The sequence below is a fragment of the Narcine bancroftii genome, chromosome 2 (genome assembly GCF_036971445.1).
Source record: "Narcine bancroftii isolate sNarBan1 chromosome 2, sNarBan1.hap1, whole genome shotgun sequence".
NCBI classification, from domain to species: Eukaryota; Metazoa; Chordata; class Chondrichthyes; order Torpediniformes; family Narcinidae; genus Narcine; species Narcine bancroftii.
This window is the reverse complement of record NC_091470.1, coordinates 316,094,429-316,110,719: the sequence shown is the minus strand read 5'-3', so window position 1 is coordinate 316,110,719 and position 16,291 is coordinate 316,094,429. Positions and strand designations below refer to the sequence as shown.

General features: G+C 43.9%; 1 protein-coding gene across 4 annotated transcripts in view; it reads right to left on the bottom strand.

Moving 5' to 3' along the window:
- Positions 1 to 16,291, bottom strand: part of smchd1 (structural maintenance of chromosomes flexible hinge domain containing 1) — a 196,435-nt gene that overhangs the window by 156,136 nt on the left and 24,008 nt on the right. For all 4 annotated transcript variants that reach the window (XM_069921732.1, XM_069921734.1, XM_069921733.1 and 1 more), the window contains exons 3-5: positions 2,760 to 2,921; positions 2,564 to 2,646; positions 1,369 to 1,502 (exon numbers count right to left, since the gene is read on the bottom strand). In XM_069921732.1, the coding sequence (XP_069777833.1) occupies positions 1,369 to 1,502; positions 2,564 to 2,646; positions 2,760 to 2,921 (379 nt within the window). The remainder of the gene's footprint in view (positions 1 to 1,368; positions 1,503 to 2,563; positions 2,647 to 2,759; positions 2,922 to 16,291) is intronic.

Genomic DNA, 16,291 nt, shown 5'->3' with positions numbered 1-16,291 from the left:
TTGATGGCACAATTAACAGAGGATGATCTATTTGCTAACCTAAGAGAGAATCTTGACAAATGCTAATCAAAACACTCAAATGTACAAGGAACTGGTGCTCAATCATTAAATTACTGGATACATTCAAAATGTTTTGAAATCAGACTGATATAAAGATCATTCTCTGATAGCACAGAATATTTATATTAAAAAATCAGAAACTCAATGTTTTGCTTCAGGATGCTGAAAACAACTTAAAGGATTATTTTTCAAGTTCTGAACTTTACTCATTTTTTAAAAAAAATCATTGCTACAAACTATATTCCTTACACTTTTCTTGCTTAACATATTTGATGGCATATCCCTAAGCCCCCACTTCAGCAGGAAATATTAAGATTTTTTTTAAAGTGTATTTAATGTTATTGAAATATGTAGCTACAGTATAGCAGGAAAAAAAACTTGGACAAAACATGCAACTATGACAACAGGATTTTTTTAAAATAATACTGTTGTAACTTACAAGAGAAAAAAGCAGATTAGCTATAGCAGAAAACATTTTATTAAAAACAAACTGCCACCGTCGGTGTCTACGCTGGTGCTGCTGCTTGCTCTTTCCTGGAGGCCCACAGTCGGTCTTCACGCTGGGACAGTGGGACCAGTGTGGGGACCGACAGCCCACCAGCAGCCCCCAATGATAGATGACAGTGATGCTAGTGAGCCATGCAGTGACGACAATCATGGTTTGCATTACTCACCATTATCACCCTAATTTCAACTTCACACAAGACCTGGGTGATATTTTGGAACCAGTTTTGGGGAAAAAAAATTGGCCTGATATGCCATCAAATATGGTACATTTGTTTCTGAAAGTACACATTGAAGTGGAGGTATGGTACAGCTTATCGAGCACCATCAGCCATTCAATTATGTTGTGGAAGCAAAGACAATGAATATAAAAAAGTGGCCTCATAAAGAGGATACATTGCATGGATATTCCTATCACTGAAATAACAATCATACATGTAAACTGCTTTAGGTAGGATAACACAACAAATGCAGAATAAAGAAAATAAATGGTTGGGTCAATATTTCCGGTTGGAACACTTTTCCAAAAAAGCAACAATTTTTTTCCCCCTTAAGAAAGGGTCTCGATTCAAAATATTGACTGACCATTTCTCTCCATAGTTTTTCCACCCAAGAAAATGATTTCAAACTCTTATTTGAAATATTTGTCAACACTAGGCTTCTAGTTTAAGAGTAAATAAATGATTACTCAAATTTTAGCTATTTAATGCTGAAAAGCTGTTTGCATTTAGATAGCAATTTTGCAATGCGAACCACTAACTTCATTCAAATAAAATGAATTGCATCTCTATTTGGGAAACAAACCTTTCAACATCGTCCTCTGTTCTAGTGAATTTAGAAAGCCGATACACAGCCCAATTGTTAAGCTGTTTAGATGTCATTCCCCTCCCGTTGTCAATTACAGCCACAGCAGGCTTACCTTGAGATTCATCAAACAACTTAAGAGAGAAAAAGACCAAAATTAATGGTTAGCAATCTGTAAACTGGACACAACTAGAATAAGCATGGTCAATAACTGCCTAAAGGTGCCAAGTTGAAAGTGAACCCCAAATGTGAAAACATACATTCAAAAACAGCAAAATTGGAATTCAATGAACCTTTGACATTTATACCAGTTCTTTCTTTAAAAAAAAACTAGTTCCATACCTCAGCTCTTTCTGCATATTTTTGTTACGATTTTCTTGATGCTTTCCCCCCCTTTCTAATTATCATTTTTAAGAACACAAGATGCAAGATTCTGAGTAGGCTAGACTGCCTATTAAGTTTGCTCAGCCATTTGATGTGATCATGGCTGATTTTCAATTTTGGCCTCAACACTACTTTGCTACCCCTTTCACATATTTTCTGATCCCTTTGTCTAAATATCTGTCAGTCTTTACCTTGAAATATATTTAATGATTGCCACCACAACTCTCTGGAAAAATGCCAAAAATACACAACCATCAAAAAAAAAATTTCCTTCTCCCCTGTCACTCTGAAACTAGTAGTAGACAGTACAGGTACACGATCCTTTATCCGGACATCTAAAATCCAGAAAGCTCCAAAATCCGGTAAGTGGGAAGAGAGGCGGGAGGCGGCCGGGCGACTGGAAGGGGGGGGTGGGGTGGATACTGCAGCACAATTCAGATGGGCTTTCCGAAATCTGGAAAAATCCGAAATTCGGAACACACTATCCCCCAAGGGTTCCGGATAAAGGATTGTGTACCTGTACAACAATGAAAACCTCTTCTCAGCATCCATCCCTGAATCCTATGCTTCAGTAAGATCACTTATTTTTTCACAACTCATTTATAATGAAAATATCTTAAGCTATGTCACAATTATAAGTCTAACTATTCAAACAGCTAAAACACCTCTACTGGCAAAAGACCATACTTGCAGCATGGAAACTGACTACATGAACCTTTAATTACAAATACAAACAAGGGAACGTAGGAATTCAAATTAAGATTATCAGGAAGAATACCCTGATGCATAATTTAACCTAGAATCTACTCACCAGTCGAACCTGTATGGTGCGGATACCTTTCTTGGCTGCTGTCGCAGATAATGAATTGTCTATCAGTTCAGCAAAGGCAAATGCTGTTTATGGAAAAGGAAATATTTAAACAGCTGAACATTGATCTTTCCACCTCAAGATTTCATGAACATGCAATATTACTTGCTAAAAGATCAAATTAAAATCTTATACTTACGCAAAGGAGTTTGGCCTTCACTGGCATAGTATTCATACATGCCACTTTTAACCAATGTATCATAGTGAGGAAGAAAATCAATTCTTTCCCTCGTTGCTGAAGGCAATATTTGGTCTGCTGACTGAAGTATATACAAGGTGGTTCCATCTTTGACATATTTCTCTAAGATTGGAGAAAGTTATGGATACATTTCCAGTTAATTTAAATAAATTTATATAGAGCCAATATCTTTATACTTTACACAAAAATAAGTTGCCAATAAAGAGCTCTAATGAATCTTGTCACTGTACCTCAGTACACTTGACACAAAAAAAAACTTGAACTGGAGTCCACTGTTGTTCATCACTCACATTAATGATTTGGATGAAAATGTAGTTGGCATTTCTGGTCAGTATACAGAAATCAAAACTGATGGTATAGTGGACAGTGAATATCTAAAATCACAACAGGATCTAGATCAACTGGAAAAGTGGGCCAATGAACTGCAGACGGAAGTGACTAAGGTCCTCTGAGAAAGTGACTCCCAGGCATTTAAATTTGCTCACCCTCTCCACCTCTGATATGCCAATGATCACTGGATCATACTCCTCTGGTGTTCCCTTCCTGAAGTGGAAGGGAACTCCAGCTCCATGGTTTTGGTGATAGTAAGTGCAAGGTTGTTGTTGGTGCACCCATTCAGCTAAGTTCTCAATCTACCTGTTGTATATCGACTCATCACCCATTTTTATACAACCCACTACTATGGCATTGAGAGTGAATTTGTAAATGGTGGTGTTGTACTGAGCCAAAGACCCAATAAATACTAAAGTTGTATTTAGTGCAAGAAAATGTTTAGTAAATGAAATAGTGCAAAAGTAAAGATAGGTCCTCTTGTGGTCACAGTAGTTTATGTCTAGGGTAGTCATGCCAGATTCAAGAGCCTGACAGTTGCTGGATAAAAATGTTGCTGAACTTCAGGCTTCATTAACTTCTTCCTGAAAGTAGCAGCAAGGTGTTATGACAAGGGTAATTGGGTCCTTTATATTGGTTGCCTTTTTGATGCAACACCTGACATGGATGCCTTCAATTGTTGTGGCCATTATAAAGATCTGGCTGCAAAGGGGACAGGATTGATAGCTCAATGTTCTTGGGTTTGCCTCTTTCTGACAGAAGAGAGGGAGGGAAAAGAGATGGTCACATTGCATATCAGAGAGTGTCACAGATGCACTCAAGAGGGAACAAAATGGTAGGTTTATCTACTGAACCAATAGGAATACAGAATAGAAATAACAAAGATGCAATCATTCTGCTATTTTATAGGCCTCCCAATAGCTACTGGGAGCTGGAGGAACAGATGTAGATAGATCACGGAAAATGATCAAAGCAACGGCCATCGTAATTTCCCCATTACTGATGGGAACATCCTTAGTGCCATAGGCTCAGATGGTGCAGAATGTGTTGAGTTCATCCAGGAAGGGGGAAATACTAGAGCCTGGCCAGGTGAGTTTCAATGGAAAGCATATTGGAAATAGTGATCATTAATCCTAGTTTCAAGATAGTGAACAAGAATAAGCTTGACCTTGTGGGAAAATAATACATTGTGGAAAGGCTAATTATGACATTACTAGAGAGGAGCTGGGAGCAGCTGTTGGGAGGCAAGCCCAAAAATAATATGTGGGAATTGTTCAAGGACCAATTTGAATCCAGGATAAGCAAGTTCCAGCGAGGAGGAAAGCCAGCGATGGCAAGTTCTGAGAATGTTGGAAGGACAAGAGGAGTTATGAATTTAATCAAAAAAGGAAATAGAGTTGCATGCAAATTTTAGGAAGCTTAATTAGGGCCATGGAATATAAAATTGCAGGGAAAACCTCAAGAAGTACATTAGAAAGGCAAAAGACCATGAAACATTACTGGCAAGAAGAATTAAAAAGAATCTCAAAGCATTTTGTACTTGCATTGGCAACCACTAAAGGACAAAGGAGAACATTTATGCTTGGAGTCAGATGAAGTGGGGAAGGTACTAAATTAATTACCAAGAAGGAGAAGAAGATAGTGATAGGAAACAATGGTTTGCTGGTATTGTGGAATTTTGAAATCAAGAAAAGGCTGGTGTGGGGTCTTCTGGGCCTGATAGGATGCATCTCAGGTGCTTGACAGGAGATTTTCACATCCTCACTTGAAACCGAAAAGGTCCCAAAGAACTAGAGATAATGTGTCTTTGCTCATGAAGGGAATGAGAAATATCCTGGAAATTATTGGCCCGTGACCTTCTAATGGAGAGGATATTTTAGGGTAAATTTATACACATTTGGAATGTCATGATCAGATTTATGACAGGCAATGTTGCTTTGTGAATGAAGGGAATCGCATCTTAATTTGAGTTTTGACAGAAGTGACAAAGGTGGATGATGAAGAGAGTTTGTGTACCAAGCTGGAAGTTGTTTTCCCAAACAGACCAAAGACATCATATACATTGTACTACAAGACTACAGAAGTGCAGAGTTACAAAGACATTAATTGGTATGGAGCAACAGCAACACAATTTTACAACTATGAACTTCAATCAGGATTCTGGTAACAGTGTGAAAGAACCAGTCATTGAAGTTGGTGGTGCAATGTATGCTCACACTTGCAAATCTTCATGTCAAAATTGGGTGAAGAGAGCATAGCATGGATGGGATGAGACTTTTAATGATGTTGACTGCTTTTTATAAGAAAGTTGGAAATGGAGTCGATGGAAGCAGGGGATGTGTGATGGCCTGACCAATATTTGCAACTCTCTGCATCACACAATAATGCACCATTGAAGGATGCTGAATTTATGGAATGCTGGTGACATGCCAAACTTCCTCGTTTCTGAGGAGGTAGAGGTATTGGTGTGCTTTCTGGACTATTGAAACAATGCAAGTGCTCTAAAAGTCTATAACCAGCTCCTTGGAGGAATTAGTCATCCTAGCACCAAGCCACCAGTCGTTCTCTCTCTTCTGTATTCCATATCATCATGGTGAGACATCAGTTGATGATGTCTACATGGACTTTTGTAAGACACCTGACAAGGCCTTTCAAAGCAAATTAATCCAGAATGTGCAGATGAATTGATAGTTTAGATACAGAATTAGCTGGTCCACCAAAGACAGGGTAGTGATGGAAACATGCTATTCTGGCTGGAGGTCTGTGACCATTGGTGTTCCGCAGCAATTAGTGTTAGGTCGCTAGTTTAGATGAACAATCTGAAGAGAAAGGGGAATAGGTTAACAAATTTACATACAACACAAAGATTGTTGGACCCATGGACAGGGCAGTGGACTTTCAAAGAATACAAAAAGATACTGATCACAAATATGGGCAAATGGAATTTAATCCAGAGGTATTGCACTTAGAGAGGTCAAATGCAAATGGAAAGTATATAGTTAATATCAGGACTCTTAAAAGCTTTGACATACAGAGGAATCTGGGTTTCAGGTCCATAGATCATTGAAAAAAGCCACGCAAGATGATAGGGAGTTAAAGCAGGCATATAGTATGCCTGCCTTCATTGGTCAAGGCATGCAGTATCAGGAAGTCAGGTTGCAGCTAATATAAAACTTTAGTTCAGGCACTTTTAGAATAGTGTATATAATTCTGACCGCACCATTACAAAAAAGTGGAAGGTTTGGATAGGGATTCATCATTCATTCAGGTGCCTTGCCATTCAGAGTGGGTGATCATGTCTCTCCAACTGTCACGATCTCTGATGTTCCAAATTGTAGTTGTTGCCTCCCCTGTTCTCCTTTGGTGGTCTCCAGCTTTGAGCTGAGACCATAGTCTATGTTGAGTTCATAATTATGCAAGGGAAAATACTGAAGTGGTTCCCATTGGCTTCTTCAATTGCAGTGTCCATACTGGACAGGTAATCCTGGCCACTGATCAAGATTCATCTGCCCAACATTTTTAGTTTTACAACCATAAATTCCAATTTGTTGAGTCTGTTTGTAAAAACCATCCACCACCTGCAATCCAATGGTTCACGTGACCCTGATTGGGAGGCGATCAGACTGAAGGAGTGCCTTACACCCGCTTTTACTGAGCAATTGCACAGCACCGACATATGTAACTGTTGTGGCCAATTTAGAGGTCTGGCTGCAAAGGGGCAGGATTGATAGCTCAATGTTCCTGGGTTTGGCTGTTTCGGACAGAGGAGAGAGGGAGAGTATAGAAGAGATTTACCAGGATGTGCCTGCATTAGAGGTCATGAGCTACAGAGTTTGGATAAATTTGGGTCGTTGGTGGCCTGATAGAAGTCAATAAAATGGTGAGATGCATAAACAGAATCCTTTCTACACTAAAAATATCACAGGCAGGGTGATGGTGGGGTTTAAAAAGGAAATATGGAGGACATTTTTTAAAATTAGAATGGTAGGTGATCAAGATTGTGAAATACAAAAGTACTGTGAAGCTCAGCAGGTCCAATGTTTCAGGTCAAAGCTCTTCAATGTTTGAGCAGAAAGGCCCCTGAATAAAAAGGTGGGGAGAAGGAAGGGGCAGAGGAGGTTTGGCAGTGCACAAGGCCACACGAAGGCATATCAGTGTGGGAGTGGTGTGTGGAATTAAAAAGGTTGGCCACTGTTATTGCAGCAGAGTGAATGTGGTCAATATCATGATCTCCCAGTCTGCGTCTAGTCTGTCCAACCCAAGAGGCCACAAAGGGAGCATCAGATACAGTAGATGACCCATGCAGATTCACAAGGGGACTGTTGCTTCACTTGGAAAGATCACTTAGAGCTCCTAATGGTTGCAAGAGAGGTATGGATGCAAGTGCAGCATTTCTTGCAGTCACAGGTACGGTACTGAGCATTGCAAAAGTCACCCTGCTATTCGGCGGGGTGGGGGGGGGGGGGGGTGGCGGGGGGAAGGCAGCAGAAAGGAAATTAAAGACCAGTTAGCCTAAAGTCAGTGGTTGGGAAGATGTTGGTGTCGATGTTGGGACTTGGAAGCACATGACAAAATAGAGCAAAGTCAGCATTGTTTCCTTAAGGGAAAATTCTGCTTGACAAACTTACTGGAATTCTTTGAAGTGGCAAGCAGGCTAGATAAAAGAGTGTGTACTTGGATTTTCAGGTCTTTGACAAGGTGCCGCATATGAGGCTACTTAACAAGAACCCGTGGAATAACAGGAAACATACGAGCGTGGATAGAGCATCAGCTGATTGGCAAGAAGCAGAGTCCAAATACAGGGATCATATTCTGATTGGTTGCCATTTGCTAGCAGTGTTCCATAGGGGTCAGTGTTAAAGGCTGCTTCTTTTTATGTTGTACATCATTGAATTAGATCAGTGGTTTCCAAACATTTTTTGGCTGCCACCCCCTTGGTCTCCAGGCCACATCCCAATCGCTCCCCTCCCATAGGAACAAGAGTAGGCCAAAAATGGCCCATCACCTGCTCCGCCATACAATAAGATCATGCCTGATCTAATTTATGACCTAACTCCACCGACCTGCCTTCTCCCCATATCCCCGAATTCCTCTCATCATGTAAAAATTTATCTAACTGAATTTTAAATATGTTTAATGAAGCATCCTCAAACACTTCCCTGGATAGAGAATTCCAAACATTCACTACTCTCTGGGAAAAACTATTTTTCCTCATCTCTGTCCTAAATCTACTCACCCGAATCTTGAGACGGTGTCCTCTCGTTTTAGTTACCCCGGCCAGCTCAAAAAACCTTCCTACGTCTATCCTATCCATACCCTTCATAATCCTATGTTTCTATAAGATCTCCTCTCATTCTTCTGAACTCGAGCGAATACAATCCTAGACGATTTAATCTTTCAACCTAGTAAACCTCCTCTGGACCGTCTCCAAAGCCAGTATATCCTTCCTCAAATATGGAGACCAGAAATGGACACAGTACTCCAGGTGCGGTCTCACCAGTACCTTATACAGTTGCAACATTACCTCCTTACTCCTGAATTCAATTCTTCTAGCGATCAAGGCCAACATTCCATTTGCCTTCTTAATAACCTGCTGCACCTGCAACTTAACTTGTTGCAATTCATGCACAAGCACTCCAAAGTCCCTCTGCACAACAACATACTGTAGTTTTTCACCCTTTAAATAATATTCAGCTCTTTTATTTTTCTTGCCAAAGAGGATAACCTCACACTTACTAACATTGTACTCCATCTGCCAGACCTTTGCCCACTCATGTAGCTTAACTATTTCCCTCTGCAGACTCTCCACATCCTCATTACAATTTGCTCTTCCACTCAATTTGGTGTCATCCACAAACTTGGCTACACCACATTTTGACCCCTCCTCCAAGTCATCAATGTAAATGATGAACAGTTGTGGGCCTAGCACCGACCCCTGCGGCACCCCACTTACCACTCTCTGCCAACCTGAAAAACTCCCACTTATCCTGACCCTCTGCCTCCTGTCAGTCAACCAATTTTCGATCCATGCCATAGATTTCCCCAGACTCCACTTTCCTGCAACTTACTGATAAGTCTCTTGTGCGGCACCTTATGAAACACTTTCTGGAAATCCAAATATACAACATTGATCTGTTCCCCTCTATCCACCGCACCCATTATATCCTCAAAGAATCCTAACAAGTTTGTCAAACAAGATCTTCCCTTTCTAAAACCATGCTGTGTCTGCCTGATTGAACCCTTACGTTCCAAAAGTTTCACTATTTCATCTTTAATGACGGCTTCAAGCATTTTTCCAACTACAGACGTCAAGCTAATTGGCCGATAATTTCCAGTCATCCTTTCTTAAAAGGTGGCGTGATATTTGCTGTCTTCCAGTCTGCTGGGACCTGCCCAGAATCCAAGGAATTTTGGTATATGACCACCAATGCATCAACTATAACTTCTGCCATTTCCTTCAGAACCCTTGGATGCACATCATCAGGACCAGGTGATTTGTCTGGCTTTAGTCCCATTAGTTTCTCCATCACTACTTCCTTTGTAACAACTATTTTATCAAGGCCCTCCCCAACATTCGCATCCTTAACTCCGCACTTGGGCATGCTGGTCAAGTCTTCCACTGTGAAGACTGACACAAAATATTTGTTCAATGCCTTGGCCATTTCCTCATTTTTTGCTACCAGTTTTCCTTTCTCATCCTCCAAGGGTCCTTTGTTAACTCTGGCCACCCTCTTCCGTTTTATATATTTATAAAATGTTTTGCTTTCAGTGCTGAGGGAGTTAGTGGCAGTGCCAGTGGCAGGGGTGTGGTGGTGGTGGTGGTGCTGGGGAGAAGGGTCGTGGCGGAGCCGTCGGGGAAAGGGGGTAGTGATGCCAATACAGCATGGCAGTCACCGAGACCAGCTCTAATGAGAATGCCTTGTCACCATTTATTTTGCTCAATACTGCCAACCTGAATCTGGCCATAAAATTACTGCACTGGCTTCGTCATTAAACTTTGCAGCAAACTGAATAACAAGATGGAAGGTTCAGAATACTCCCTTTTTCCTCACCATCCCCTAACTGCACTCTTTTCCCTCACCCGCACCCCCCCCCCCGATCTTTTCACTGCCTAAAAGAGGGTGGCAGCGCCCACTTTAATTTAGATTATTATTTGTGACCATTTTCAGATAATATGAAGATAGATGGAGGAGCATTGAGGAAACAGGGAGGCTGCCAAATTACTTAGAAGAGAAGAATGGGCAGAGTGCATGGTCATGCACTTAGGTAGAAAAAAAATGGCCCGATTAATTTGTAAGTGGGGGAAAATTGAAAATACCCAGATGCAAAGTGACCAGGGAGTCTTTGTACAGGATAGCTTGAGTTGCTGGTGAAGGCGGCAAATGCAATACTGGTGTTCATTTCAAGAGCAGGGATGTGACATTGAGGGTTAGGATCAATAACAGCTCAGCATTTAAGACCATCATTCTCTCAAAATTGATCAGCAAACTCTGAGACCTGGGACTCAACACCACACTGTGTAATTGGATTCTGGATTTCCTCAACTCCATATCATAATTAGTGAGGATTGGCAAGAACATCTCCACAATCTCCATCAGTAACTTAGCACCACAGGGCTGTGTTCTTAGCCACCTGCCCTATTCACAATACACTCATGACTGTGTGGCTTGGTGCAACACCATCTACATATTCACCAACAATACCATGGTAGTGAGTTGTGTAAATAGTGGTGATGGGTCAGCAAACAGAAGGGAGATTGAAAATTTGGCTGAATGGTGCACCAACCACAACCTCACACTCAATTACACCAAAACCAAAGAGCTGATTGATGATTTCTGGAAGGGAAAAGCAGAGGTGTATGATCCAATGATCATTGCAGAATCAGAGGTGAAGGGGACAAACAAATTTAAATTCCAGGGAGTCGCTAACTCAGAGGATCATTCCTGGACCCAGTAAACAAATTGCATTGTGGGGGAAAAAAAAGCCCATTGGCCCCTCAACTTCCTCAGGAGTTTGCAGAGATTTGTGGTGGAGAGTGTGTTGACAGCCTACATCACGATCTGGTATGAGGAAACCAATACCCCCGAGTGTAACGCCCTGCAAAAGGTAGTGGACACAGCCCAGCACATCACAGGCAAAACCCTCCCCACCTTCAAGAACATCTATAGGGAATGCTGCTGATCAAAACCACCCAGCATACTGTTCCTGCTGCTGCCACCAGGAAAAGAGGCTGAGGTGCCATAAGACTTGCACCACCAGGTTTAGGAACAGCTGTTACCCCTCCACCATTAGACTCCTCAACAATAAACTCAATCAAGGACCCACTTTTTTTTTTAATTTTCAATTTAGACATGTAGCACGATAACAGGCCACTTAGGCCCACAAGTCCATACCACCCAATTTACACCAAATTAACCTACACCCCTGATGTTTTGAATGATGGGAAGAAACTGGAGCTCACGAAGAAACCCATGCAGATACAGGGAGAACGTACAAAATCCTTAAAGACAGTGCAGGATTCAAACCCTGGTCCCATTTGCTGGTGACGTAAAGGTACTGTGCTAATTGTTATGCCAACTGTGGTGCCCAAGGACACTTACATTTTATTGATTTTTTCTCTCTGTATTGCAGTTCGCTTAAACATGTAGGTTGAGTAAATTTTTTTGCACCATGTGATAATTCTGCTTCGCTCACAGGAAGAAGAATCTCAGGGTTGTATGTGATGTCATGCATGTGCTCTTACAATAAATCTGAAATCTGTGCAAGTGCTGGTGAAACCTCACTTGGAGTATTGGGAATAGTTTTGGGCACCTTTAAGGAAGAATGTGCTGACCTTGGAGAAGGTTCAGAGGAAGTTCACAAGGATGATTCTGGGAATGAAAGGGTTATCATGAGGAGTGTTTACCAGCTCTTGACCTGTACTTGTTGGAATTTAGGAGAAAGAGTGGATCACATTAAAACAAGTAGAATGTTGAAAAGCATAGACAGAGTAGATGTAGAAAGGTTATGTCCCTGGCAGGTGAGTCTAGGACAAGAGAGCACAACTTCAGGATTGCAGGGCATCCACTTAGAACAGAGGAATTTCTTTAGCCAGAGGGTGATGAACCTGTGGATTTGTTGCCACCGACAGTTGTGGAGACCAAGTAGTTGGGTGTATATAAGAGAGAATGATAGGTTCATGATTAGCCAGGCATCAAATGTTATGGGGAGAAGGCCTGCAGGGGGAATGAGTGAGAAAATGGATCAGCTCATGTGATTAAATGGCTGGGCAGACTTGATGGGTTGAATAGCCTATTTTGAGTTTGATGGTGCAGGTAGCAAGGGGAAGGTTAGTGGGAAGGGATGATTAGATGATGGAGTCTCAGACGAAGCAGCAGCAGTGGAAAGCAGATAAGGGAAGAATATCTGATGGTAGGATCATGTCATGAATGGTGGAAATTGAAGATGATCATAGACCACTACAGCACAGTATCAGGCCCTTCAGTCTGTGCCAAACTTTTTTTTCTGCCTAGTCCCACTGACCTGTGCCTAGTCCATAGCCCTCCATACTCTTCCCATTCATGCATCTGTCAAAATTAAATGTTAAAATTGAACCCGCATTCACTACTTCAGCTGGCAAACTCGTTCCACATTCCCACCATTCTCTGTGTGAAGAAGTTCCCCTTCATGTTTCCCCTAAACTTTTTCCCTTTCACCCTTAACCCATGTCATCTGGTTTGTATCTCATCTGCCTCAGTGTAAAAAGCCTTCCTACATTTATTCTGTCTATACCCCTCAATTTTAAATGCATCTATCAACTATCCCCTCATTCTTCAACATTACAGAGAATAAAGTCCTAACCTGTTTAACCTTTCTCTGTAATTCAGTTCCTGAAGTTTGGTCAAAATCATAGTAAATCTTCTCTGCACTCTTTCTATCTTATTGATACATTTCATGTAGTGACCAAAACTGTACATAATACTCCAAATTTGGCCTTACCAATATCTTGTCTAATTTTACCACAAGACCCCAAATTTTATACTCAATACTTTGATTTAAGGCCAATTTGCCAAAAGCTCTCTTTACAACCCTATTACCTGTGACACCACTTTCATATTACCTGTGACACCACTTTCAAGGAATTAGATATTCCCAATTCCCTCTCTTCTACTGCTCTCCTCATTTCTGTACCATTTATTTCCTTTCTTGGTTTGTCCTAACAAAATGTAACATCTTGTGGCAGCGGACTCTCTCAGGGCGAACTGGCCCTGCGTTTAACGCCACATGGTGGGCAGCCCTGGGAAGTTGGCGCCGTCAGGGGTTCTTCCTCAATCAAAACTCCCGCTCAGCATGTGCCTCAGGCAGCGGTTATGACGTCACCACGCACATGGTGACTGAACCAATGCTGCCCTTAAAGGGGCACACGCCAAATTCAATGTTCTTCAGCTGCGCCCAGCGCCATATTGGTGACCCCGACAAGCCCAGATGTTTTTTTGGACTTTGAAACACTGATTCGGCAGAGATTAACGCTGTAGCGATCAAGCTCTCCCCCCCCCCCCCCCACCCCTTTTGGACCCATCACCCTGCGGATGTGGTTTGGGCAGGCGGAAGCACAGTTCCTGCTCCGAAACATCTTAGCGGACGCCACGATGTTTTACCACGTCGTGAGTGTGCTGGATTATGACACAGCAGCTAGAGTGGACAACCTCATCCATCACTCGCCGGCTGAGGGTAAATATACCGCCCTCAAGAACTTGCTCCTCGGGACATTTGGCCTCACCCCCCCAAACTCCCCCCATCAACAGGCTTCCAGACTCCTGCACCTGGACGGGCTTGGGGACCACAGCCACTCAGCGCTGATGGATGAAATGCTGGCCCTGGCAGAGGATCATAAGCCCTGTTTTTTGCTTCCGCCAAATTTTCCTCAAGCAGATGCCGGAGGATATCCAGCTACTCCTGACCAACGAGGATTCGCGGACCCTCGTAAAGCGGCGGCCCAGGCAGATGCCCTCTAGTGCATGAAGAGGGAGAACGAGGCAGCCCTCAACCAGTTTACATGACCAGGAACCAGCCACCCCAAGCACAAGTTAGAAGAGAGCCATTCAACCTGGTGCTTTTATCACCAGCGCTGCAGAGCGCAAGCCTGTAAGTGCCGACAACCCTGCAACTTTCAGGGAAATAAACAGGCCAGCTGCCATTAATAGCTGCGACGGTTGGCCACGTGAAGCCACCTTCGTGTCATGGACAAATTAATCGGCCGGCGTTTCCTGGTGGACACAGGGGCCGAGTTAAGCGTCCTAAGCCCCACAGCTCTAGAGACTCACACCCGATCTCATAGTCCAACCCTGCGGGCGGCCAATGGTTCCACCATCAAGACCTATGGCACCCGCAGGATGCAGATCCAGATCGGCAAGGAAAAATTCCGCTGAAGGTTTGTGCTGGCCTCGGTGGGCACCGCACTGTTGAGGGCTGACTTCCTGAGAGCTCACAGCTTGCTGGTTGATATGAAGGGCAAGGGGCTGGTCAACACGTGCACGTTCCACTCTATGCGATTGGACACTGCAGAAGCCTGCAAGCCGGAAATCGCTGCCGTTGCCAGAGACAAGTACTCTGACATACTCCATGAGTTCCCTGCCATCTTGGAGCCACACTTCAATGCCGCCTTACCCCAGCATGGAGTGTTCCACCACATCGCCACGCAAGGCCCCCCTGCTGCACACCAGACCCAGACGGCTGCCGCCCGAAAAGCTGCAACAGGTGAAGGAGATTTCCAGGCTGCAAGAGCTGGGGATCATTCGGCGCTCGGACAGTGCCTGGGCATCACCGCTCCTCATGGTCCCCAAATCGTCTGGGAGCTGGAGACCCTGAGGAGACTACAGACGGCTAAATGACCACAACAACTCCTGACAGGTACCCAGTTCCCCACATACAGGACTTCTCGGCCAACCTTTCCAAAGTCAACCTCGTGCGGGGATATCACCAGATCCCAGTGCACCCAGACGACGTGGGAAAAACAACCATCATCACCCGTTCGGCCTTTTCGAATTCCTCTGCATGCCTTTCAGGTTAAAGAATGCGGCCCAGACGTTTCAGCGCCTCATGGACGCAGTGGGAAAGGACTTGGATTTTGTGTTCATCTACCTAGATCGCCAGTCACAACCACGAGGAACACAAGGCCCATCTCCGCACCCTGTTTGCACGGCTGACAGATTTTGGCCTCATGGTCAGCAAGCAGTCACTGCAGTTCCTGAGGCACACCATTTCAGCGGCTAGGGCCGCTCTGGTGCCAGAAAAGGTGGCGGCTGTCCAACGTTTCTACCCTTAAAGGCCTGCAGGAGTTCATGGGGATGGTGAACTTTTACCATAGATTCATCCCCGGGGCCGCCTGTAGCATGCACCCACTGTTTGCGCTGATCGCCGCCAAGGAAAAGACTTTATCCTGGTCAGAAGAGGCAGACAAGGCTTTCGGGGCAACGAAGAGATGCACACGGCGCTCTCCGTGGATGCCTCAGACACGGTAGTCGGGGGAGTTCTGGAGCAATGGCGATGGATATTGGCGCCCGCTAGCCTTTTTCATTAAGCAGCTGCAGCTGCCAGAGCTCAAATACAACGCCTTCGACTGGGAGCTCCTGGCGTTGTACTTGGCCATATGCCATTTTCACGACTTCCTGGAGGGCAAACCCTTCACGGTCTTCACAGACCACAAGCCCCTCACCCAGGCACTGGCAATGGCGATGGCCAAAGACCTGTGGTCACCCAGGCAACAGCGCCACCTCAAGGACATACAGTTGCCCAACAGCCCGGACACGCTGCTCTGTGACGTTTCAACAGGTATGCCGCGTCCGTCTTGCACTGGAGGGCGAGAATCTTCAGCTTGATCCACGACCTCCCGCTGTGAAGACAACCGTGCAGATAGTTGCGAATTGTTTCGTGTAGCACGGGCTTATGAAAGAGGTGGGGGAGTTGGTTAGGAACTGCACCAGGTACCAGACCTCCAAGGTTCACCGGTACATGCAGGCTCCAATCCAGCACTTCAACTCGGCGGCGCAGAGTTTCCAGCACATCCACGTTGATGTCGTCAGTCCCTTGCCTATGTACAAAGAGGCACATTAGCTCCTTACAGTGGTGGACCAAGCCACGAGATGGCCCAAGGCCATCCCCAT